Here is a 27,865-nt window from a genome sequence, read left to right as displayed (position 1 = left end):
CAAGCTTCTGCTCAATCAGCGAATACGTTGATAAGCAACAAAGCACTCGACAGCTAGGTAGCACTCTTGTTACAGGAATGAGAAAACTAATAAAGCTTACATGTCCCAAAAATTACTGGCAAAAAGCTACTTGTACTAATATTGCAGCAGGAATAGTCTTTAAACACTATTTTGAAGTGGAAGAAAATTCTGACGCTAACCATGAGTAACGAATTGGGCAGCTCTTACCAAAGTAAAATGTACTACTTGAAATAGCTAAGTAACCGAATGCCAGATGTCAAACTTTGTTCACCGGGCTGCCACCAACGGCTTCAGTGGAAAAGTGCATTCTTATTTTAGCAGAATTTGCCATAGAAATTCTCAGGGCGGATCAAATAACAACCTCAATAAAATGCTTTACAAATACTTAAACAAAGTGATTGCGGTTAAAAGGCACTAAGCACTTACAAATAACTGTATTTAAATTAAAGAACAACACACAGTTCAGCCATCTACATTGTCCACAGTAAGACACTCGAAATATGACCAATTTAAACAGGCGGTTCTGATTAACGTAACTCCACTAGATCTGTAACATTGACCACGCAGCTTCTACACATTTCACAAACAGTGGCGACTAACGTCTACATTGAAAAAGAGTTGTTTCCATAGAGGTAAACTTTAGTTCTTTTGAACGAACCCCCATAAACAGCAAACACAGCAGACCTTCCGTCAAGGAGAAACCAGTCACAGGACTATGACTTTAAACAAAGAAGGCGGAGAAGCCATAGAAAGAGTCTCACTAGAGTATCTTATGAATGGGCAGTGAGGTGGCCCTCGAAATCTCCATACGCTCGGCACAGGCTAATTTACACAGTCCCATAGCCACCACAACTAAAAAAAACCATCCGACTGCTCACGCTCGCAAAGACCCGCCATCTGACAGCTGCCAGAGAGCCGCGGCCACGCCAGCCATGCCAGTGGTTGCAGAATGATCTCCACATACGAACACGCCGCCCGTATGAGACACTTCGGGGCCAGAGAGACTGTCATCCTGGCTGGTCAGCTGTCAACCGATCAACGTGGGGGAATAATCGTCCAGCAAAAACACATCCCATGCTCAATCTCCTCACACAACACACACGTCCGCTTCTGTCGGTGGTCTACCAGAATACTAACTTGTCCATTTTCAGCCATCCAGAGGGCGCTGCCTCCAGGACCTTCCCCTGTCGCAGCGAGCAACAGCCAACAGTTTGGAACATTATTTGTACCCACTGCTCACGTGAGGGTAAGCCATGGCTTCCGGTCATCTGCGGACACTGCGATACAAGCACGTATGGCTGGGACGTATAGTTCTAAATGCCATACCACCCCAACATAGTCACCCTGGTTTAAAGAATCCGCTTCACCAATCCGAAATGCATATGTTGTAGTCCATAACCCCGATAGTCTCAGGCGAAATGTACATTCCTTATTTTTATACTAGATATTTTCAAAGACAGAAGAAATCAGATCATACACGAGTATTCACTTCCCGAGACATATGTGAGAGGATCTAATGAGTTTGTCCAAAGTACTTACAAGAAATGGTATAGATCCCAACCCTCCAGCCCTTTTCATAAGAGTATTCTCGCGAATCCTGCAGTTTTCAATACATATCATCTTAAACCACCTGATTTAGATAAGTAAGACATGTTCCCCACCATATCACACAGGCTAATTCTGTCGAAAACTCATCACATTCCAGAATCACTGTTCCATTAGTTACAAGACTGTCTAGTCCTTCACTCGTCACTGACTAAATAGAGAGCTACTGTTGCTGTCATTGCCAAATGTAGATGTTGGAATGCGGTGGAGGAATGTAGGGTGTGGATGGAGACTGTCAGGATGCGCCGTATTAAAACTTGGCTGTGACCTTAAAGTGATAATTTTTATTCCCAGCTACAGTGCCACATTCCTCTCTGTCTACATCACAGGGTCCCGCGATGCCGAGGACTCCACTTCGCTGTCTGCAAAACAGGTTGGCACAGAAGTGCTACCTCAGCGACCCCTGCAATGTGTTGCGGCGTGCCGACAGTGCACAGCTACAGAGTTTTTGCGGCGTCAGGATGCACTGGCAGCTGACTCGGCGGCCTTCATTCCCGTTGCCTCAGCGCTGCTTACTGGGAGCCACTGCGTGCTTCTTCACAGTTGTGGTTAAGATCGCAACACCAACCAGAGTCTGTGATCCGACAGCCAAATCTGTAGCTCTCGCCTCGGGATGCCTCTGGAATGTGTTGGGAGCCAACAAGAATGCCCGCAGTAGCTATCCGTCGAGTGGCCCGCCTCTGGCTGCTAAGGACCCCACGTTGGCCTCAGAGGGTCGAACTAGCAACCCGTTGTCGACTGGAACGCTGGCGCCCCATCTGCTGTTGCGTGTAGCCAGTGGTGTGACACGCCCCGCCATCCAGGAAAGCTGCCACACTTGAATCCCCCTCATTAAAAAACTGGCACCTATTTATACGCAGCTGTGCACCCCTGATTTGCTAACACGCCGCTCCATGTCACGTACTCATAACACCTAGGTTGCGCCAGTGGGTCCCTTCTGCCTGTAACTTGCGCCAGGCAAACCGCTGCATTTTCTCTTTTCAGCTGTTCGACGGCTCTGTAGCCTCCAGTCTACTTCGCAACCACTGGTCAGCGCAACTTACTGTCAACCGGCCCATGCCTGGCTGTAACTTGTGCACTCAGAAATATTGCACCGAATCTAACTTTTCTATCTTAAACGTTGGTGCTGCTGCACTACCAAAAGGAGAAAAGTAGCCCACTAACATACAGGAGGGCATTCACAACCATGCTGGGTATACTTGGACAGCACTAAGAAACTCAAAAGCATAACACATACAATTCATTGGTATCGAATGACTGTCTATAAATATCCTTCTGCATATGTCCTAATCCACTTTAGGGTCTTCCTATGATTACCACAACAGAAATACAGCAGTGAAATGGTGTTTACAGCACTGTCCAACTGTCTCTCTCTCTCTCTTTCTCCTTTTTATTTTAGTGTCATCCAAGGGAGTGAAACTACGAACTATAAAACTTTGTTAATGTGTCACCTAGTACAGAAATCTTAAGATTTTACCACGTCTCTCTCTTCCAATATAACGAAAACAAATACAGTCTGCGTGTGGACATCGACCGGATGTGGTGATACCATTTAATATGCATGTACTTTTGTATTCTAGCAGGTGGCCAGTGATCGAGAGCGCTTCTGCCGACGTCTGTCAGGTTTTGTCGCCTGTATGGACGAAGACCATATACCCACACTATCAGTCACCACAGATGATTATGCTGTTGTTTCATGAGCAGTTTGATACATTGTTTTTTTGCTGTAATACATCAAATAATTGTATGACTGCGTCTGCACACACAGCCACACACTTTGTTTCTCCACCATGACTTCAAGGTCTTCGTCAGGTGCTAAAGCAACATTAACACGTTTCGACCCGTTGGCTTTCACTGAGAACTGGATATCGCATGATGTAAGCTAATCTGCTACCACAACACACAGGATGGTTGAAAAAAAAAAATAAAGAAAAGGCAGAGATGGTGTTCCTTATTGACAAAAATATCGAAGACATGGCAACATATGGAAAGAGGAGGAATTTGCGGCATTGTGGAGCTTTCCAAATAAATGTTCGAAGGTGATGACATTAATTCTCATCTTCTACAGTGACGAGGTAACAGAAGTATCGGTGTTCCATTTTCGAAGAGACCAAGAGCGCTGATTCCTCATACTGGTGGTGCATACTGCAGTCAGCAGTAGGATCGCTGTTCCGGTGTTCTAGCTGGTAGTTGTCCTGACCGCCAAATCTTCGGACACTGTACCTTTCATCCACTGTACGGAGGGTCACGGAGGGTACCCTGTACCACTACTAGTCATTTCCTTTCCTATACCACTCACCATTAGAGCAAGGGAAACGAAGACTGTCGGTATACCTCTGTACGGGCGTTCATTTCCCGTATCTTGTTTTTGTCGTCCTTTTGCGAAATGTATGTTGGCGGAGGTAGAATACTACTGCAGTCTCTTCAAATGTCGTTTGACAATAGTGTCCTTCGAAAAGAACATCGCCTTCCTCCAGGGATCCCCATTTGAGTTACCTGGCGAGTGTCATCTGACTGCAAGAAAAAAAAAATTACTCCCCACACGAAAGGGGTCTCATGATCTGCTTAATTAAATAGTGTAAAATTTTATATCAATGATGTGCCGCCAGGCGTGTGGAAGCGAAGGCGAGTGTATCACCATATGCTTCACGAGTAGGAGATATAATCAAGCGTTTTTTCGTTGCAGCGAGATCTTTTAACAAAATTTCAGTCTCCCGCATAGTCAGGGGCACACGGCCATCGTAATAAAATCAGCTGTATTACCGAATCAATAAAGTGATACTTAGTGTTAACCTGCTGGTACATCATATTCTGATCGCTCTGTCATGAGCCAAAAATGAGTGTAATTCTCAAGGCCTGAGATGTAGGATGTAACAGGGTTAGTTGATAAGAAAAGACTTTTTTACCTGATGAGACAACACTTTGGGTCTTTTAAATTGTCGAATCTGTTTTTGGGGGTAGAACAGCCGTTACAACTATACATCCAAGCCCCATGTGCTTGTCTTGCAGTATACACAGAAAACGATTGACTGGAAGCCGCAGTTTGGCCTCAACCAATTGGTGGATACAAAAAATGGTCTGACCTGTCGTCTCTTGTGACAGGGACAAGTCTCAGTGGCGGCGCCACCTGAATGGCTCAATAGTGAACTAGTCAGTATGCTGGTAGAGCGGCGACTGAAGCGAACGTTTGTGTTCTGTGTGAAGAAGTATGGCGAGAGTTTACATTGGACGATTATTCCCCCTTTATGTAAGTAATTGGTAGGCAGCTATACGGCTATGGTAACAGTCTCTCTAGCCCCAGAGCATTTCATGTGGCTGGTGTGTGGATACCTGGAGAGGAGCTCCACAGCTGCCACTGTCGCCAGCACAGCCGTCGCTCTCTGGCAGTTGGCTGGCAGGTTGTGACCCATGATGGCGAGTGTGTGCGATCAGAAGATTTATTTCGCCAGATACGTTTTGTGTCAACGTTGTGGAGGAGGAGATTGCTTGTGTTCGTTAACGTCAGTGCATAGAAGACGTCGGATGTATTGGCCCTGCGAATAATTTGTGGCATATATTTATTTCCTCCATTTGCATAATTTTTGCATGTGGCTCTCAAATGTTGAAAATATGTTTCATTATGAGGAAGGATCATCGTAAGGTGGTGGTGAGTACTTTAAGCAATCTATTTGGCTCTTGTAATTTTTCATCAATTAATTTGTAAGGTTAGTGCAAATGGACTATTTCCCGCCATTTTTGATATAGCAATGGCAGGAGCTCTCCCATTTCCCGAGCATAAAAGCCCATAGGAACACAGTATTCTGAGGAGAATGAAACCCTCTGTCTGCATGTCTGGAGACTTTGGTTCACACACAGAAAGGAAGTAGCCAGTTGAGAGAGATCAGAGGTGGTTTACCAAGTACCAAATATCAAGCGGCTGCTACAACCTGATGCTTTGTTCAACAAGAAGTAGCCACTTGAGAAGGGGTTAACTCGCAAGTGGTTTGTGTGGAAATACGCAGTTTGCTGGCCAGTGCAGCTACTGTTCCTGTTACTCACGTAGTCAATGAACGGTGACACGTGGCTCTGATGCACATCTCTGGCAGCGTTAAATGTGCTCTGACACATATATTTAGTGCGATAGTGAGTGGATCAGTTTCTCAAATGTGACCTGTCGATGTATTTTTGGTTGGGATTTAATTACCTGATTTTCTATTTTCTTTGCAATATGAAGATATGTGTGTGTGTGTGTACATGTGCTTGTATTAATGTGTGTGATGCTCAAGCATTGTCGAATTGGTCAGACATGATTTGTGCTATAACATATTTGTAATGGCCTGATGATGAAAAGTGAGTAAATGAGTGCGAATGCCTAAGGGACCAAACTACTGAGGTCATCGGTCCCTAGACTTACACTCTACCTAAACTAACTTAAGCTAAGGACAACACACACACCCATTCCTAAGGGAGGACTCGGCAGGAGGGGTTGTGCAGTCCGTGACATGACGTCTCTAACTACGTGGCCACTCCGTGTGGCCGATGCGTAAGTATAAGACATATTTAGCAAGAAAGTGTAATTAAAGTATTCCACAATGTAGGATTGGACTAATGATTTCATTATTTTTTTTTCTCACCAACCACAGTCCTCCCAGTCCAAGGATACCATGACATTCCCACCAAGACTGGTAGTGAGACATTCACCCACTAATTGTTTAAATAAATAATATTCCATACTGCCTTAGCTCCTTCAAATAAACATCGATATTGCGACCACACAGAGACGCTCTGCTCCCAATTTCCAATCCTTGACAGTGCCAATAAAGTGTTTGAATAAATTGAATAAACAATGTGAAATCCACCCCACAAATTGCTTAAACAATGTTCTAATGTCTTGAATTGTGTAAGAGAATTTGATTGACAGTGTGTTAGTGTTGTGAGATGCTTGCTGTCCAGCTGTGTGACATGGACTGAGCGATTTTTAATGCCATTTCTTTCATGGTCAGTGGAGGCAGGAGGGGAAGGAGGAGGACAGGAGGGGAGGGGACTTCCCAGAGGGGTTACTGAAGGGGACATATGCTGGCTGGGGAAAACCCATGATATAATCAGAGGGAGGGGCAAATTCATTGATGAATGTAATTAATTAGCATATCAATTATGTAACAATTTTATATCGAAATTGTCCTCATATCAGCTTTACCCTACTACTGCCATCAACCACTGTGTTGTCCGTAGTAAGAGGTAATGCCTGAAATGTGGTGTTCTCAAAATACTCTTGACACTGTAGATCTTGGTATACTGTATTCCCTAACGAATTACGAAATTGAATGTCCCATGTGTCTAGCTCCAACTACCAATGCACACGCAAAATCTGTTAATTCCCATCGCGGAACCACAATCCCTTCAGGAACTTTTCCATGTGAATCATCTATCACAACACAAAAAAAGCTACTATGTTTCTCTTTATTAAAGGACTCTGACTGAAAAGTGGCGTACCAGCAGCGTCATTTTAGCTCCCTCAGCACCTTTAAAGTTTCTCTTAAATATTTTGGCATTCAAACAAATTCGCATACTTTTTACAATGCAACTCACCTCGTAGTCCCTCAACCTTCCCTAATTTTAACTCAGTCACTCCCACTGCTGTAAATCGCTCATATGCCCATTTCCACTCACTCGTTCAGCCCAAGGCATTATCATTATCTCTTTGGGCCTCTCTGTCACTATCTCCGGTTCAAAGCCACTGTCTTCTTCGTTATGTTCTACTACTAACTGTCTCCTCTCAATGCCACTGTCTGTATCTAGCACTCCATTACTGATTCTATTCTATCCAAATCATTCTTCCCCATTGCAATCGTATCTTCTCACTGCCACTCCCTCTCTCTTCCTCATTGTCCTTGTCAGAGAAGCTCTCCTAACGTTAACTCGTTAACGCCAATTACCGCATCGCTGAAAATCGCGCGTAATCATTCACGCCCATTTGTCCTTTCTCACTCGCTCATTCAGCCCAAATCATCTTCACTGTGTCTTTAAATTTCTGTAACTGTCACTGTCTCCTGTATCAGAGCCACAATCTCCTTCGTTGTATTCTACTACTACTGTCTCCTCTCGCTGTCACTGTCTGTCCCTTGCTCTCTGTTACTGCCTCTGTCTCATTCATTCCTTCCCACTGTTACTATATCTTCTCACTGTCACTATATCTCGGTTCCTCACTGTCATTGTCAGAGACTCTGTATCTCATTATTACTGGCTCTCCTCTCCTTCCACTGTCTCCTTCTCATTATTTCGCTCTCACTGGTAATGTCTCCTTCACTCTGTTCCTAGGATTGTTTCCTCATTGTCAAATATGTTTCACTACCACTGTGTCCCACCCTTTCTCTTTCAATGTCATTGTCCCCTTCGCTCTTTATACACCACAATCTCTGGGTATTATCTTCCAGTAAGTACATATTACTTCTAAATTTCTGTTCCACCACTACTATATCCTTCTCTCTCAGGAAAGAAAAAGAATAAAACGCGAATATGTTGGAATTGCAGAATTTGTGGTGAATATTCGAAGGTGCTGAAGAAAGTACCTGACTTTTAAATCAGAGACTTTTAAAACTGGAGCATACTTTTCTGTGCTATGATACGAATATTTTTCGGTTCGTTCCTTTCTTTTCCTGCTACATCAGGGCATGTAATTAATATAAAAAGAACTTTACTTGTAAGTGGAATTTGAATAGTATAATTCAATCAATCTAAAGTATTCCAAAACTAAATTTACATCTAAGGCCATATTTTACGTACACAAACATTTTACATGTGCTTAAGTACATGGTGTTCCCAGAATCCTTCTGCTGATGGAGAAGTGACTTTACAGCATATTTCTGCGTGGTACGTCACTTTATATAATAGGTTTTCGCCTCACACCAGATATTATGTGCCTTGTTTTCCTGTAGAAGTCGGTTAACTTAGAAATTTTGGATGCCGAATGCACACAGAGATACCAAGAAAATTTTCAAGATAGTTTGCGATCGGGATCTTAGTAATGTATCCAAAAAAGTTCACCCTTTTGCTGTGCATAGCCACCTTGGAATCGTAGATCGGTTTTCGTGACCAAAAACCTTGCTTTTCAGTTCTTTTAGGAACCTCCCACGAAATAAATGTTGCCCGTTAAGGCGTATAGTAGACCTCATATTTGCTGTATTTGTAGAAGCTGGAAGAAGTATGTGCCTTCCAAATTTTGACTCTATACAGTAGGATCGTTACGGTAAGACGATCATTCTGCTGGATATACAAATGGTCCCCTGCCCAAGGACTACCCAAAACACCTGACCTAACAGAACACGAAGTATGAGGCCTGGAAAAATCTTAATTTTATGTACGTCGTTGTGACACATTAGGTAGCGCATGCTGTCGCAAGTGGACCAAATATGTTTCATCTCAGGCACATATTTTGTTGTCAGCCTATACTAGGCCCCATGTGAACAAGAATCAAAGAATCATTGGTGTAATACTATAGTTGGCAAACTACATGCAACTGGCCCTGTGTAAACTTAGATTCTTATATCGTCCGTTTTTGTTTCGTACTTTTTTGAAATGTGATAATGCTACTTGTGTGTCAGGAAGGCTATTAAAGGACCGAAATTAAATAGATATTGACGAAACAGCTCAAATTTTTAATGCAGGTTGCTTATTTACTCTCCCACTCGTTGCACCACTAAAACATAGTACGTTTCTCAAGTCCATTAATACTTTTCTGTACCTATTTCTGTCCACCTAGTATGTCACTGATTTATCCATTTTATATGAAACTGTTGTTGTTAGTACGAGGTGCATTCAAGTTCTAAGGCCTCCGATTTTTTTACTAATAAACTACTCACCCGAAATCGATGAAACTGGCGTTACTTCTCGACGTAATCGCCCTGCAGACGTACACATTTTTACAACGCTGACGCCATGAATCCATGGCAGCGGCGATGGCTTCTTTAGGAGTCTGTTTTGACCACTGGAAAATCGCTGAGACAATAGCAGCACGGCTGGTAAATGTGCGGCCACGGAGAGTGTCTTTCATTGTTGGAAAAAGCCAAAGGGAGTATGAGGAATCACTTCAAAGTTGTTATCACGAAGAAACTGTTGCGTAACGTTAGCTCGATGTGCGGGTGCGTTGTCTTGGTGAAACAGCACAAGCGCAGCTCTTCGCGGACGTTTTTGTTGCAGTGCAGGAAGGAATTTGTTCTTCAAAATATTTTCGTAGGATGCACCTGTTACCGTAGTGCCCTTTGGAACGCAATGAGTAAGAATTACACCCTCGCTGTCCCAGAACATGGACACCATCATTTTTTCAGAGCTGGCGGTTACCCGAAATTTTTTGGTGGCGGTGAATCTGTGTGCTTCCATTGAGCTGACTGGTGCTTTGTTTCTGGATTGAAAAATGGCATCCACGACTCATCCATTGTCACAACCGACGAAAAGAAAGTCCCATTCATGCTGTCATTGTGCGTCAACATTGCTTGGCAACATGCCACACGGGCAGCCATGTGGTCGTCCGTCAGCTTTCGTCGCACCCAACTGGATGACACTTTTCGCATTTTCATGTCGTCATGCAGGATTATGTGCACAGAACCCACAGAAATGCCAACTCTGGAGGCGATCTGTTCAACAGTCATTCGGTGATCCCCCAAAACAATTCTCTCCACTTTCTCGATCATATCGTCAGACCGGCTTGTGCAAGCCCGAGGTTGTTTCGGTTTGTTGTCACACGATGTTCTGCCTTCATTAAACTGTCGCACCCAAGAACACACTTTCGACACATCCATAACTCCATCACCACATGTCTCCTTCAACTGTCGATGAATTTCAATTGGTTTCACACCACGCAAATTCAGAAAACGAATGATTGCACACTGTTAAAGTAAGGAAAACGTCGCCATTTTAAGCATTTAAAACAGTTCTCATTCTCGCCGCTGGCGGTAAAATTCCATCTGCCGTACGGTGGTGCCATCTCTGGGACGTATTGACAATGAACGCGGCCTCATTTTAAAACAATGCGCATGTTTCTATCTCTTTCCAATCCGGAGAAAAAAATCGGAGGCCTTAGAACTTGAATGCACCTCGTAATGCGTTTGAACGTACCTTGCGACTGTCGTGAATCAATCTAAAATGCTTCACTATATGCTGGTGTCTCATACCCTCTCAGTGGTATGTACACATCCTCGAAAATAAGCATCCGTTTCTATATTAGGCATGTGCTTTCTCAACAACTGATCTTGAAGACGTATCTTAAGGTTTGTCTTATAATATACACCTGGTTAATGGAGTTTGGCTATTGGCTCTGAGCACTATGGGACTCAACTGCTGAGGTCATAAGTCCCCTAGAACTTAGAACTACTTAAACCTAACTAACCTAAGGACAACTCACACATCCATGCCCGAGGCAGGATTCGAACCTGCGACCGTAGCGGTCGCGCGGTTCCAGACTGTAGCGCCAGAACCGCTCGGCCACCAGCGGCCGGCGTTAATGGAGTTCTTCAGAATTTGCAGGCTTTAAATTACAGTGGAATTGAACAAAATATTGTTTCAATGCTGCAAGCTTGCTTCGGCTTAAGATGGAAAAGTATTCGCGAGTGCGACGAATGTGTATTAGAAATGAGAATCTGTTGATTGAACGCTGAATGGAAATATGAGATTTGTGTGTAGAATTTACGCTGATTATAGAAGTGATGAGCTCTGGATAAATCGAATTAGGGAACTTATGCGGTACCTATGAACAACGTGGCAAGTTATCGAATGAGGGGATTGCGTTTCCAATTTATTGCGGTTAGGAGGACTGAAAATTATCGGTTCATTTGTACGGTATCTCGAAAATTCAGTTTCTCGGCCAAAGACACTTTGCAGTAATATTCGAGTCCATCACACTGGATTAATACGCAGCAGTGAAAGCTACGTCCATTGCCACCATATGCCTGGAACTTTCATATACCTTTAATTGTAAAAATTGCTGGTACTTAAAAGATATAAAAATTTACACAGGGAACGTGTTTACGCTCCTTTTTGTGACGGGATTGTGTCACATAGATGAGTGAAATTCACCGAATAGAATGTATTATATGGGTTAAGAATGGAAAAAGTGCTATTTGGTTTAATAACATTCAAAAGTGTCGTTATTCATTTTATATAGATTTCAGACTATCTACTTGTTATTCTAGCTGACATGACTCAGTGGTAAGTATCTATTTTATATGCCGAAGAGACAAAGTAACGCACTTGATACGACGTACATCACAATTTTTATCACTCCAGCAATGTTATGAAGCCATGTAAACTAAATTCCTGAAAAAATATGATTCCGGTTTCATCAATTTCAAGACATTGTCTTCAATGTAGTATCATCAAGGACTGAGCTACGTGAGGCGATAGTTACTTAGTCAAGTTGCTATATGAACCAAAGTCTTGTATATCATGAAGATTACCAATGTTATGAATATCGTCATACCACACTACACAATCTTATTTCGTAGTAGATGTAGGTAATACCTTACGGAAACATTTTTCTGTCTTACAGTGTTAGCACTAGCTTGGCGTCTAAGAGGAGAGGCATCAGAACCATACATGCCATTAAGATAACTGTGTTTCTTAATAGCTAGAAAATACAGTTCACTTGTTTCAGTCCACTATAGAATCTAAGAGCTCTTTTCATCACATAGTACATAAAAAGGCTTATGAATCAATACCTCTTTAGTCAGATTTCCGACAAAATGAATCTTAGGTTAAATGTTTTCAAGATGCTTTAGTTGCATAAAAGATTGTATGTAAATTAGCTATGCATTCGAATAATTTTGAAACGTGGGAAACTTGTTTTATGTATCAAAGGTCACATATGTGAGAAATGTGGTAACCTGAGCAACTAGACATTCATTTTGTTACTATTAATGGTTTTTATGTATCTCGACGGGAAGTAACTGTCATGACGCTGTCAAATTTGCCTTTATCGTAGCTAGCATATATGTAGGGGAGTTGCTAGAACTCCGTGTGTTAGTCTACGAGTTTTGGGCTCTGGTGATAAAACAGAGAGCTAAACAAACATAATCTACATGATTAAAATCGAGACGTCGAGCTGAAATACTTGGCATTTAAATTATTCGCCTATAACACGATCCCAGGGCGATCAGTCATTGTTTCACGGTCAAAAATTTACCTACCGCACCTGTATGACATGCAAGTGACCTTATTGTTGCACAGAAAACGTAACTTTTAACTTTCAAAAATAAGTAGGCTTATGAATCTAGAAGGTTCGATTAAAAAATTTCTGTTAGAAGGCCGTAAAAGCCATAATTGGTACGCCAAGCATGAAGGAAGGCAAAATCGCCGTGAACATTGCGGCAATGATGCCACCATGCATGTGCTTGAACACAACCGTCTTCAACCAGCTGTTCTGCTGAGTAAGTAAGTCCGTAACTGCCAGCTGAACATCCTCGTCCGACAGATACCGTAGACCTCACAAAGCCTTTTATATGAGACCGAAGATGTGCCCACCGCATGTGGAGAGAACAGGACTATTAGTCGGGCGCTTGAGTGTGTTCCACTTGAGTTGGCCTAACTTGTGCATTGCACTATTTGCGATGTGGGGACTCGCGTTATCATGAAGCAGTAGCACAGAGCAAGGCACATCACTTCCCAACGATGGTTTTCGACAGACGTGGTGTCCCATACACAATGTTCATTATCCGTTTGTCCTACGGCAGCCAAGAAATGAGTAACCGCACTTTGGTCCTGTTTGAACGCATTTGGTAATAATGGCGCAATAGTTCGTGTTTCTGCATTTACCGCACGTACGGCCGACAGATACGAATGGCATGCCAATCCCTTACCTACGTATCAGTGCCTATACATCTGCATAGGAGTAGAGTTACGTTGCATGCACTCTACTTAACCGTGCATCGCAGAAATTCTTTCTGAGCAGTAGGCACATCTTTCACTAATATTTCATGGATTCAGGTTTTGTAAGACATCAAAACATCTAATATGTTAGTTCCCTTTCTTTAAATGGAGCTCATCTTTGTAGAAATCGGTCCGCCATTGATTTACAACGGAACATATACTCGGTGAGACTCGACGAATGATCTTTCTTTGATTAGCGGTGAGCCACAAACATCCCTCCTTCGCACAGTCCTCTGCACAGCCTACATGAAGGACCTTCGGTATTAGTTGTCGTACCTAGCCAGGGAGATGCGTGTCGTCCACAAATCATCATCTTTAGCCGCCAGTTTTTGTTCACACCGAACGTGTAGCTGAGAGCCACAGTCAGTCTCTGAATATACGAAGCATAAGTTTTGGCTCACAAGGGATATACATTATGTGAATGGTCTGGATTTTCCTGTTGTGAAATAGAGAATGCCATTTGTGCCTTGCATAAATGCAGTAAAAATTAACTTTTCGTCGAAAATCATCATCGCAGCCTATGTCACGTACTTAATTAAATTAAATTATGGAGTGTTGTGTGTCATTCTGTATCAGCGAGTTTGGATCTCCAGTGAAGAAAAGACGACGATACAAATCACTGAGAATGTTTCCAGGAGAACATTAAAATTGGTGACTAGTTTTTGCTGAAATAATATTATAACGAACCTTCTATACCGGAAGTGATAATACCATTTACGAATTTTGTCAACGTAGTTAGTCGTAACCGAGTGTGACTCATAACAGCCAAAACAACTTACACATAGTCTGAACTAAAACGGAGAGAAGATTTAATAGGAACATGAACTGTGGGAAGTGGTGGTCGTGTTGGTAATTTCGTAGTATTTCGTTGTTAGGTAGCTATCACTGCCCAATACAACTTCGCTAATTAAAAGAGCTTTGGAAGTTTCAGTATACTAAAACTATGTACCCCACTTCTTTACAAAATCTACTGCACAGCTATAGTGGATATACATTTACAGATATCAATCCGAAGCAATATAAGTTTTAACTCATGCTAGGGGACAGACTAATCAAGGAACCAGTCACGTTATTTATAACAATTATAGAACGGCTGGGATAACCCAAATACTCTTCATTATTACTGGTCCTATTCATCGAGCCTTTCAGTAATGTTTCCATAGCGAAATACTTTAATTAAAGAAAGCCCATTTCATATAATTACATTTAATTTCAACAAGAATATGTGATGTAGTACAATGTAGTACAATGACTGGTGAACGCAAACATACACTGTGAAAGTTGGAAAGTTTTACCGTATGATAATCTCACTGGGGCAGCCAGTAAAATGTAGTTGAAACTCATCTCAAATTTAGGATTTTGAGGTTGTAACAGCCTAAGACAAGATATGGAAGTTGGAAAGCCAAGCCTGGCGAAGATGGCACACAATACGTTCATTTAAAGAGAGAAAAAAAGTACAATATCATTAGACGTTGTACCCATTAAGCCACATTATTGCTATATTTCGACTTATCGCTTCACGTTCCTCGGCGTCCTAACGCTGTTATCGAGTACAGAAGCGGTGTTGCACTATTTTTAGCACGACGTCTCGTGGGGTAGACAGATTATTTGGTATAGCTGCTTATTTAGCTGAAAAGAGCTGGCTGTACAATAGTCTGGATCTTGAACAACCCTCGCTTCCGTTTTCGGAGAGATATGGAGACGTGTAAGAACACTGAAAGTAACACTGCTTCTTTAGTCAGAGACAGCACTAGTTTTACGCACTGCCAGCACTTGAAGTACTTGTAATATAGTGTAACATGGAAGTAGTACGTGAGTGGTAAAGAGATTAGAAAAGTAGAGAATGTAAGATTATAAAATCTGCTACTACAGAAGAAAGCTACTGTAACTTCTCTTAGCAAATGGTTCAAATGGCTCTGAGCACTATGGGACTTAACTTCTGAGGTCATCAGTCCCCTAGAACGTAGAACTACTTAAACCTAACTAACCTAAGGACATCACACACATCCACGCCCGAGGCAGGATTCGAACCTCCGACCGTAGCAGTCGTGCGGTTCCAGACTGTAGCGCCAGAACCGCTCGGCCACCCTGGCCGGCAGTCGGTGTCTCTTAGCAAAACACATATTGTATGTGGTAAAGAAGGAGAAAAGAATAATTGAACTGGATGATTGTAATTGCGTGGACAACGATTGTGTGAACTTTATGTAATAACGAGAAAGCATTATGTGTCATGTTTTATACTTGTATAGAACTATGTACCGATTTTTTAAGATAATGTCTGTGTCGTTTTGAGCTATTTAAATATTATTCGCGGTGCAGAGCTGCGCTACGAACGAACGAGCCGCTGCCGCGGCGCATTCAAACTCCATTAAATGAAACCAATCATACCGCAAAGCAGCGGACAGGTAATAGTGAACTAAAATTATTTCTCTCAGCTTTCGGAATTGCAGGGCAGACCAGCAGATTTTACGATGTGTATTACAGGTGGAAGCGGGCTGCGGATGATATATTATTAACAGTGCAAAAAGATAATTTACCTTCGTAACATAAAAGAAATCTTGCTGTCCGTAGTTCTGGTCTGGCAAACATTATAGTAAAAACATCTTTCTCTCTGACAATAGTCTCATGTTCTCGTGTCAGTCGTGGTACTTATTGGTGTTTTACTGTTAACAAAAATCCACTGCAAAATTTTGATGTTGAACAAACATTGCGTACTGTAACATCAGTATTGATAACGAAATAATTTTCAGTAACCTTTTCAATAACTGTAAAGTGAGGAAGATATGTTGAAATTTACAGCGAGTCACAGTAACGAAGGCCGGCCGCGGTGGTCTCGCGGTTCTAGGCGCGCAGTCCGGAACCGTGCGACTGCTACGGTCGCAGGTTCGAATCCTGCCTCCGGCGTGGATGTGTGTGATGTCCTTAGGTTAGTTAGGTTTAAGTAGTTCTAAATTCTAGGGGACTGATGACCACAGCAGTTGAGTCCCATAGTGCTCAGAGCCATTTGAACCATTTTTGAACAGTAACGAAACGATGTTCCTTTAGTAGAAAGCTAAATCCAGAATAATAAGAACATAATATGTATTGTTTTGTTGAAAATTAATGATCCGAAGAAAGTCACAGCACAGCAACCCTAAAAAGTATTTCAGGACTCTTTTCGTAGCAACATATTTTATCTCATATATTAGCTGTTACGCGAGCAATAATAAAGCAAAGACAGACAGCGAAACTATTACTACACAAGTTGACTAAGTACGTAATGAGGTATTGAAGAGAATTAAGAGGGAGGAAGCCTTGGGGCTCAGTTTGACTAGAGAAAAAAAGTATTCATTGGTGATGCACATTCTGGAGCACCAGACAATAGTTAATCAGGTCGTAGTAGTAAGTGTAGAGGGAGAGCAAGGTGTCTGCCGGCAGGTGGGGGAGAGCTTCCGCCGAGGCGCTCCCGGGCGCATGCGTCGCTGGCTGCGGCGGTCGCGCGCCTACACGCTCGTCTACTTCGTGTACGGCACCGTCGTCTGTCTCTTCTGGCTGGGCCACCCGCTGCTCATCCAGCAGACCACGCACACCATGTTCAGCATCAACAGCACCAACCACAGGTCAGCAGCGCTCCGCCTCATCCCTCTCTCCACATACAAACTCAATACAGCAAGCACTCTACACACAGCAACCTGAATTCGTCGGATTGAGAGTACCGGAACCGTACGAAGCTCTTCCAGACCCGTCTGCTTCAATTCACCACTGATATTATGTTTCTTGTTTTAGCACAGTGTAAAACAACTTTTCGAATCAGCACACACTCCGCTGCTGAGTCATCATTCATTCAGGAAACAATCTCCCAGGTTGTAACTAAGCTGTGTCTCCGAAATACCCTTTCTTCCAGAAATGTCAGTCCCGCAAGGTATACAGAACTTCTATGAAATTCTGGATGTAGGAGATCAAAAAAATGGTTCAAATGGCTCTGAGCACTATGGGACTTAACATCGGTGGTCATCAGTCGCCTAGAACTTAGAACTACTTAAACCTAACTAACCTAAATGACGAAGGACATCACACACATCCATGCCCGAGGCTGGATTCGAACCTGCGACCGTAGCGTTCACGCGGTTCCAGACTGAAGAGCCTAGAACCGCACGGCCACTTCGGCCGGCTGTAGGAAATCAGGTACTGGCAAAGTAATGCAGTGAGAGTGGGTTGTGAGTGGTGCTTGGATGGCTCAAAATGTAGAACACACGCACGCGAAAAGTGAGGGCCCCAGGTTCGAGTCTCGTTCTGGCACATACTTTTAACCTGCCAGCAACATTCGTCACCTAATGGTTCTCGTTTCGTGGTACTGCTTAACGGAAACGTGTCGGGTATTACTTTCACTAGAAAAGGAGTGCCTTAACGGTAGCTAAACGCTCCACATATAAGTTTGCACACCAATACTTGAAGTTTTAGAAAAAAATATTTAACGAAATATAGATTTTCAAAAGGCATTTTTGACAGTTCGTTACAAGCGGTTCATAATGAAATTGCGGACCTGCTGATAATCGCCTCAGGTCTGCGAATGAAAAGTCTACAGTTAACTGAGAGGAACCCATGTAATGAAACGAATTTCACATCTGGTGTTCTGCAAGGAGATGCAATCTAGGGCGCCCTCTTTGATTCTTTGACGACAGTTGAACTAAATGAGGAAATAGAGAAAGTCCAACGAAAAGTGAGGCCTTTCGTCACGGGACCGTTTAGTCGGCGAGAGAGCTTTACAGAAATACTCAACAAACTCCAGTGGCGGATACTACAAGTGAAGCGTTGTGCATCGCAGAGAGGTTTACTATTGAAATTCCGAGAGAGTGCCTTGAGGATGGAGTCAACAAATTATAGCTTCCGCCATATAAGTCTCGAAATAATCAATACGATAAAATTCGAGAAGTTAGAGCTTATACAGAGGTTCACCGATAATCGATGTTTCAATGCGCCATCCGTGACTGGAAAAGGGAAGAGGGGATCGGTTAGTGGTTCCAGAAGTACCATCCGTTATACAACGTAATATGGCTTACATGGTACTAATGTAGATGATGCTGTTAGCTATTGTTTAGTTAAGTTGTCAGCATACCAAATGCTTTGAAATAGTTTAGACAACATAGCCAAGGACCTTGTCGCAGCTGTGACTCCGGTTCCCGTCAGACCACCCAAGTTAAGCACTGTCGGACTTAACTAGCACTTGGATGGCTGGCCGCCCGCGTCTGCAGAGCGCTATTGGAAAGCGGAGTGCACACAGCCCTTCTGAGACTAATTGAGCAACTACTCGACTGAGAAGTAGCGGCACCACCCACGTAAAACTGAAAACGGCACAGACATATACCCCTCGATATCCGCTTCCAGTGACACCTGTGTTCCGAGGATGACACGGCGGTCGGTCGATACCGTGGGGCCTTCAACGTCTGATCGGACGGAGAGAGAGAGAGGTTGGGGCAAAGAGAGAGAGAGAGAGAGAGACAGAGAGAGGGAGAAACAGAGAGAGAGAGAGAGAGAGAGAGAGAGATTTGGAGTTTGACAACATATTTCATCGTGCAAAAAGCAGCTAATGACTCTAAGCAGTTAAAAGTGTGACTTCCTCGGTTATATTACCGTTATACTACAAATAGTAAAAATTAACAATTGTCCGCTCAACTGAATATTCAGCGATTACAATCACAGGAATCACAAGAGAGAGCGATTTTTGTCTTCTGGAGGAATGATAATCTGTGATGGATTCAGTCTTTCGATTCTGTGTCAGACCACTACGGTTCATAACGATTTTTTGTCGTGACCTTCTTACATACTCATTGTAGATCCACGTCGAATGGGCAAATCGTTAAGCAACAATAAATTTCCTTTGTTGGCCTCAGCCTCCTAATATCATGCTACGCCATTTCTGCGATACATTTAACGCAAACATAGTCGCCAGGAGCCGGAGGAGAGCAACACCACGTCGGCCGCCGCTGAGATCGCTATGCCTAACGTATTATCTCACCTGCCATCGACGAAGGAATGACCTACTCCACTCACGGCGTCGACCGTAAAGCTGAGAACACGAAAGATGAAAGCGGCCATCTGTCAGCACGCTGCCACATAAACAACAAGGAGTGATAGACAAAGTCCTTTCATCATGGAAAACTGACTCTATCGAGTTTTTCTATGAAATAGTCCTCTCCCACCCTCTGGCCCCTATTTGCTCAGTTGCTGTGTCACGTGTATGTCCAGACAAATTATCCTTGAGATTTGTATTTGTATTGAGGATTTAATAACAACTGTCAATATTTTAACATTATAATCGTTCCAATAATTTGTCTTACTGAAGTCATAATGCTTAGTTATCTTGAAAAAGGTATTGACTGCAAACGTTTTAGAATAAATGGTCCTCTAGCGTTAACTACATGTTTCAAGTACAGTCTGTAACCTCCCCTCACTTATCGACCTTAATGACAGTGAAAAATTAAACCGCGTGTACCTAATGGAAATTTGGGAAAAAGCAATCGTCACCGAAGTTAATCTGTCGGTAAAGAGGGAGGAAAGGGCTACATCTAAATGAAAGGAGAAATGCAAATAAAACTGGTGGAAATTAATTTTGAAAAAGGGTAAAGTTAATAAAGAAAGTAAATGTGCGGTCGTTACGTTAACAATTAACTAGCGGTAATTAGATATTTGAGATTTGGGGGAAATTACGGTCGCCAGTCCTATGGACAATTAATATAGTAACTGAAAAAGAAAGGTTATTACACATATAATTAGCACTAGAAGCGTGGCAACTGAAGGTTGACACGTGTAGTGTGAAAACTGAAAGTTTGTCAGAAGTAATAAATTTCGCTGCACTCTCACTTAATTTAGCAAAAGAATTAATAAAACCGGAAAATTGAAAGTTAATTTAGTGACTAAAACTCATAGTGACCTTTCTTTCTGAAGCACATCGAAATTCAGTAAAATACGGTTAGTCATGGACTACCTCAACAATCATTTCTAAAGCTACTTGAATCTACGCAATTTAGAAATAAGAGATTTAACTTTGAACTTGAATTAAATGATTCTGGACTATTAACAATAGTAAAATTTAGTACGTACCAAGCTGAGCGCCGGCCGAAGTGGCCGTGCGGTTAAAGGCGCTGCAGTCTGGAACCGCAAGACCGCTGCGGTCGCAGGTTCGAATCCTGCCACGGGCATGGATGTTTGTGATGTCCTTAGGTTAGTTAGGTTTAACTAGTTCTAAGTTCTAGGGGACTAATGACCTCAGCAGTTGAGTCCCATAGTGCTCAGAGCCATTTGAACCAAGCTGAGCTGCAGTCACAGGTAAGCTAAAATACGGTAACAAAACTCGCACTCTTAATTTGTGCTTGTGTAATCTAAATATTGTAGCCAGCTATGAATACCTTAACTGAACTTTGAAATTAAAGCAGTGAAATCTAATGATGCTGGCGTTTGAATTTCAACGAAACTCGGGCTCATTTCGGAAAAGGAAGGGACCCTGCTTGGCAATGCAATTGGGACAATGAGCAACAAAGGTTCTTGCTAAGTTGCTGTAATTTTGTGATGCAACAATTTTAAAAGTTTGAAAAGCTGAGGTCTCCCATACAGTTCTAAAACTTTACGTGCTTCCAGTCTTCCTTGTTGGTTGATTGAAGGTTTGAAGCCGTCGATCGAGGAGGTGGCGACAGTCACTCATTGTCGGCCGTCGCTGTTGCAGAAGCTGGATGTTGGCGCGCCTCCTCCTCGACACGGTCACCAGACGAAACGGGCTCTTGATGTGCGCCAGCTAATGCTTCCCGTCCGTGACACCATGTCAGAAACTATCATCGCAAGTCGAGCGCATTTACATGCTGCCAAACCCCGAAAGCGCGGCAGCTCGCGGGAGCTTCACACAACACACTTGCTCCACTGCACCACCCCAGCCAGACTCTTCTCTGTTCTGCCCGCGCTCCACGCGGCAGAGTTAACCCTACCAAAGATCCTAAACACTTTGGTTCTCCACACGACCTATCGATGTATTCGTTCGATAGCATAGTTTTCCCTCGGCAAGACCCACCGTAAAAATACAAATAATATTTACAAAACAAACCAATTATACATCGGCATAAATGCATATATATATATATATATATATATATATATATATATATATATACAAATAGCAAATAGTAAAACAATTGCAATATATAAAGGCACAGAATTGTCATATATTCAGGTAACAAAATAAGGAAAAAAATTTATAGTACAATAGATGGAAATAGAAGGATATGCATTTCCTGCGTTACAAGTCTCATGGTATAGCGACCTACCTGCTGACAGAGGTTGAGTATCGATAACGGTGACACGTGTACGTTTGGCAAATACCATCAGTCTCCGTCCCCTTGCCAGCATATTATAGAGCCAGTTTGTTGATCGACACCAGTGTATTTAGAAAACCAGTCGTTCCCAAATCATTGTCTTTGTTGTGAGTGTTTTACCGGCAACTGTAGAACTTAGATGTGATGTATCAGAAGACGTGTTGCTGGCTGGATGCGCCGTGTCGTGCAGTGCCGTGACGCCTGCCCGCAGCCGGATGTCGGAGACGGCGGAGTTCCCCAGCGGCGCCTGGTACCCGTTCGACGTGCGCGAGCGGCGGGTGTACGGGGCCGTGTACGCCTTCCAGTGCCTGGCCATCTACTTTGCCGGCATGCTCATCATGGTCACCGACATCATGTTCATCACGCTTATGCTGCTCGCTTGCGGCCAGTTCGAGGTACGGCGTCGATTTTTTTTTCTTTGTTGATTTTCAATTCTCCCTGAAGGGGGCGGGCTGGCAGCAGCTTACTACGCTGCTCTACAGCCTACAGACGTTTTTTAAATAAAGAAAGAAGAAAGAAACAAGGTAAAACAGGCGATAAAATGGTGATTTAAAGTGTAAAATGGCGTAAAAATGCGGAAAGTTAAAACAGAAAGCAAAAGGGGTTGGCAATGTAGATAAAATACACAGGAATCAGACAAGTAACATAGTAGACACACAATTAAAAAACACGGCAACAGTCTGGATTCTGTTCGCAAGAGATAAAAGGCACACCCAGTGACAGTATGATGGCCGTTCGCAACAAGTCCCAAAAAACACAACACGGAACACTCACTGTAAAACACGCACTGTAGAACACTCACTGGAGAACACTGCACGAAAGTGGCAGCACAAAAATGACACTCCCGAGCCAAAGGCAGATGGGGGGGGGAGACCTGCAGGAGGGGGAAAAACAAGGAGGGAGGAGAGGAAAACAAACGAAAAGGGGGGGGGAACCAAGGAGGGAGAGGACTAATAAAGGGGGAGAAGGGCAGACGCGAGAGGGAATGAGAGGGGGGAAATGTAAAAGGACACGGGGGGGGGGGGGGAGAAGGGGACAAAGAGAGGGGAGGTGGGGAAGAAAGAGGATGTAAGGGGAGGGAGAGGGAGCCCGGGAAAAGGACAGAGGAAAGGAGGGGGAGTGAGGATCAGAGTTGATAGGAGGGATAAATGGAGGGAGAGAGGGCATCATGCGGGAGGGGGAGTTGATGGAAGCCACCTTGGGAACGGCGTCGAAGTACATGCTTTCCTAAATAGTCTCCAGCTTTGTCATTCGCATCTGGGCACGAAATCTTTCATCTACATTAAAATAATAAACAAAAGCTTGTAGTTTTAAAAACTATACATTATTCGTAGAAGGTTGAAACTGTAAGATTCATTTTAACTTTATATCTCCAGTAGCTACCTGTCTTACAGATTTACAGCAATGAGCCTCACCGTAGTCTATAGACGTCTTCTACTCTGCCAAAACTCACTGATGCTTTCGTGTCCTATTTACAGTTTTACCAACTGCCAGGCAACGTATATATGGTGCCGACACCCATTGGCTTCTGTTTATACGTGTGGTAGAATGCCATAAACCATAGAAAACATACAAGTACTTCTACAGTTACGATATTTACCCGCCCTAAGGTATTACTACAACTTAGATAGTCGAACTCTTGTAGATTTACATAAAGTCAGTAAAGAGATCAGAATCGTTCATACAGTCCCCCATTAGCTATGTTGTCATCGACATCGAGCAAGACAAAATGAAGACTGATTTACTGAAGTCGCTGCCTCGAAACAGAAGAGGGGGAATTATATTACTCAGACACAATCATTGCACGAACGCTGAAAGATTTTGCAATTATTGACTGTCGAACGGAACTGGGAGAGCTTCATGACATATTCAGGAGAAGTCAAAACCTCAATTAAGCGAATGTAAGCATCAGGAGAAAAATGAGAGAAACGTTGAATGACTTTGAAATTAAAACTATGTCAACCGGTCTGAGCATAAACCTTAAGCGGTTCGAGATCCTCCATTGATTCACTCTGTGACCGTAATGGCACCGAAACGGAAGATAACAAAGAGAAGGCCAAATACTGAAATCGGCGTTCCGAAATTCTTTCATCAGTTCATATCGTAACGAGGACCCTCCTTTCCATCACCGTACAAATTCGAAAGGGCAAATATTGTGATAACTGATTACAACGCACGAAAAAATAACAATCGTTTTATAGTGGAAAGGCATCAGGACCAGATGAGTTACCTGTAAGGTTCTGCAGAGGTTATGGGAAAGAAATTACTCCCTCATAGCAGGAGTTTTCTCGTATATCGCTAGAGCAACGAAAGTTCCTTGCAACTGGAAAGAAAGCAGGTCATTCCCGTTTTCAAGAACGGTCGTAGGACAGATACACATAGGCCTGTATCATTGACATCAGTATGTTGTATAATTATACAACATATATTATGCTCATTTGTTACGAAGCTTTTGGAAAACGAAAATCTCCTCTCCAGAAATCAACATAAACATGTCAAAAAATAGTTTTGCATCACCCACGTTCTGAGAGTTCAGGAACCTGTACAGAAAATTGGAACAGAGATCAACGTAAACATCATTTCAGCCCATTTTATTCCTCATGAAACCCACACATTGTATGTTGTTGCACCTTACATCGAGACCTTCAGAAATGGTGGTTCAGATTGCTGTACACACCGGTACCTCTAATACCCAGTATCACGTCCTCTTGTAGTCATGCATGCCTGTATTCGTCGCGACATATTATCCACAAGTTCATCAAGGCAACGTTGGTCTAGATTGTCCTCAACGGAGATTCGTCGTAGATCCCTCAGAGTGGTTGGTGGGTCACGTCGTCCATAAACAGGTCTTTTCAATCAATCCCAGGCATGTTCGATAGGGTTCATGTCTGGAGAACTTGCTGACCACTCTAGTCGAGCGATGTCGTTATCCTGAAGGAAGACATTCACAAGATGTGTACTATGGGAGCACGAACTGTCGTCCATGAAGACGAATGTCTCGCCAATATGCTGCCGATATGGTTGCACTTTCAGTCGGAGGATGGCATTCACGTATCATACAGCCGTTACGGCGCCTTCGATGACCACCAGCGGCGTACGTCGACCACACATCATGCCCCCAAAAACAGCAGGGAACCTCCACCTTACTGCTATCGCTGGGCAGTGTGTCTAAGTCGTTCGGCCTGACCGGCTTGCCTCCAAACACATCTCCGACGATTGTCTGGTTGAAGGCATATGCGACACTCATCGGTGAAGCGAACGTGATACCAATCCTGAGCGGTCCATTCCTGTATGTTGTTCGGCCTATCTGTACCGCGCTGCGTGGTGTCGTGTTTGTGAAAATGGACCTCCGGAGTCAAGTTGCGCATCATGCAGCCTATTGCGCACTGTTTGAGTCATAACAAAACGTCCTGTGGCTGCAAGTAAGGCATTATTCAACATGGTAGCGTTGTTGTCAGGGAACCTCCGAGCTATAATCCGTAGGTAACGGTCATCCAATGAAGTAGTAACCCTTTGGCTGCCTGAGCGAGGCACATCATCGATGGTTCCTGTCTCTCTGTATCTCCTCCATGCCCGAACAGCATCTCTTTGGTTCCATCCGAGACGCCTGGGCACTTCCCTTGTTTAGAGCCCTTCCTGGCACAAAGCGCCAATGCGGAAGCGACCGAACCGTGGTATTGACCGTCTAGGCATGTTAGAAGTACAGACAACACGAGTCGTGTACCTCCTTCCTGTTGGAATAACTGGAACTGATCGGCTGTCAGTCTAATTGGCGCTGCTAATGCATGGTTGTTTACATCTTTGGGCGGGATCAGTGACAGCTCTGAACAGTCGAAGGGACTGTGTCTGTGATACAATATCCACAGTCAACGTCTGTCTGCAGGAGATCTGGGAACCAAGGCGTGCAAGACTGAATCTTTGAATTTCCCTTTTCACATTTTCAGGCGTCCCTGCCACGTTAAAACTTTTCATATTCCTCGCCCTGACACGTAGAGCGTGATCCTTTAATTTGTTATTCAAGCATTACCTCCTGGTCAACTCCCCGTTGGCCGTCCCCTCCCAGACATCCAGATGAGGAACCATCTTTTGCCAATATCGGGATCATTCTGACACTTTTTCAATTACAGGACACATGATACGTGGATTCATATCACGTGTCTTTAAGGCAGTGGCTCCCATTTCCCTCTGCATAATCGTGCTGCTGATTATTGCTGATTCTTTCGCCTTAAAGGCAATTCCCTACCCAAAAAGAAACAGAGTGTCCTCAACCTCTGTCGCTCCTCCGACCTCTCTGAGAAGTTCGTTGGCAGAATGGGGGTGACTTCTTCTGCCGGGAGTCTTCGGCCGTCAATGCTGATTATTATTCAAAATTTGAGCAGTGGCGTGGTTGATTACTAATCAAAGACGCTGCTGCTGGAGCTCGGGTTACCTGCCAGTGGACATTAATGATGAGTGTGTCCACGCTTTACGTTTATAGAGGCTTGATGTTCTGAGGGACATAATCTAGGTGAATGAATGTCTGTGGTGAAATGGTCGTTCACGCTTCCTCAAGAGCCGAAAACGAAGAAGGCAGTGATCTGGGACTCTCTGGTCTGACGCGAAGCCAATGTTCTACCTAGTCCCAAAGAATTTCTATTTGGTTCAGTTCGGGACCCTGCCAGACCTGTCCACATCGGGAATGTTATTGTTCATAATCACCTGTCTCCGGGATGCTGGTTTATAGCAGGTTGCATTGTCGTACTGAAACCATCACTGTCTCCGAGCTGTTCTTCTGCTGTTAGCAGTACACAGTGCATGTAATGTCAACATTTTTCAGAATGAAACGTTACCCTAACCGTAAAGATGGGACGATAATCTAACGAAGGAACACAGTTCCATACCGCAATACCGCGTTCTCAGTTCTTTATTGTTGGCACTACGCATGACCGGAGGTACCGTTCTTAAGGAATGTGTCACACTCAAACCGTTCCATTAGATTGCCACAGGTTACAGCATGATCCATCACTACCAACCATTCGTCACCTGACATCCACTGTCCGGTGGTGTTGCTGCTTACACCACCTCAGGAGTCTCTTATCACTGACTCCCGACACAGTGGTTTACGAGGAGCTGCTCTATCATTGGATTCCATTCTGTTCAACTTCTTAAGCACTGACATTGCGGATGCTTGACTGATGGTAAGACTTTGAAACTCACGAGGGATCCCTTCAATTCATTTCATACGACTTCTGATAACCGTGTTACACAACGCTCGACGGTCACTGTCCGCCTGTACATCGGGTCTGCCTAGTCTTGTTTTAGCTGTGGTCGTTTCTCCGCGTTTCCACTTCACGATACAGAAGGCTATTTCGGCAACTTTAGAAGAGTTTAAATGTTTCTGATGGGTTTGTTACACCGGTGACATCCACGTCAGATGTCGACGAGCTTTCCTGAACGATGCACTCTGCTGTTCTTGCTTCTGTACAGGCAACGCTATACTCGCCTCCCCTTAATACAGAGGATCCTGTAGTGTCGCGAACCAATACGCGATTAACTTTATTACAGTAAGCTACTTTGCAGAACGTCCCGTAGCATTGGAGCCATTGGCTGTGAAGGAGGCAGCGACTTATGTCTTATCAATGACTCATTCCAAACTGCCACTATGCTAGCCGTGGGAAGCGGTATCTGTGGCACTTCGAGCAACTGAATATTGAAACCCTTAAGAATCGAAATAAACTATATTAAATATTATTTAATATTGTTCAAAGCCGATACACTGCCTTTTGTTATTCAAGAGGATACGATATAAAAATTTCAGCCTTCTATCTGTCAGTTTCTGAGTTAGAGAAAATTACGTAACTCCCCAAACCGACACTTAGACAAAAACCTCAGTGAGGAATAATAACAGTCTGTCTTCTAGTATCATCTGAAATAATGACTGGAGTTCACAAAATTTCAGGTCAATTTATTTGGATTTTCATATTAAAAACATAGACTACTTTTAGTTTTCGAAATATAAAATCTAC

General features: G+C 43.4%; 1 protein-coding gene across 1 annotated transcript in view; it reads left to right on the top strand.

Moving 5' to 3' along the window:
- The window catches only part of LOC126199225 (odorant receptor 67c-like), a 163,736-nt gene that overhangs the window by 50,050 nt on the left and 85,821 nt on the right, over nucleotides 1–27,865 (top strand). Inside the window, exons 3-4 of the mRNA XM_049936016.1 lie at nucleotides 16,939–17,120; nucleotides 22,072–22,255. Coding sequence (XP_049791973.1) covers nucleotides 16,939–17,120; nucleotides 22,072–22,255 — 366 coding nt within the window. The remainder of the gene's footprint in view (nucleotides 1–16,938; nucleotides 17,121–22,071; nucleotides 22,256–27,865) is intronic.

This window comes from Schistocerca nitens, chromosome 8 (genome assembly GCF_023898315.1).
Source record: "Schistocerca nitens isolate TAMUIC-IGC-003100 chromosome 8, iqSchNite1.1, whole genome shotgun sequence".
Taxonomy (NCBI): domain Eukaryota; kingdom Metazoa; phylum Arthropoda; class Insecta; order Orthoptera; family Acrididae; genus Schistocerca; species Schistocerca nitens.
Note: the sequence above shows the minus strand (reverse complement) of the source record. Positions and strands in the feature narration are given on the sequence as shown.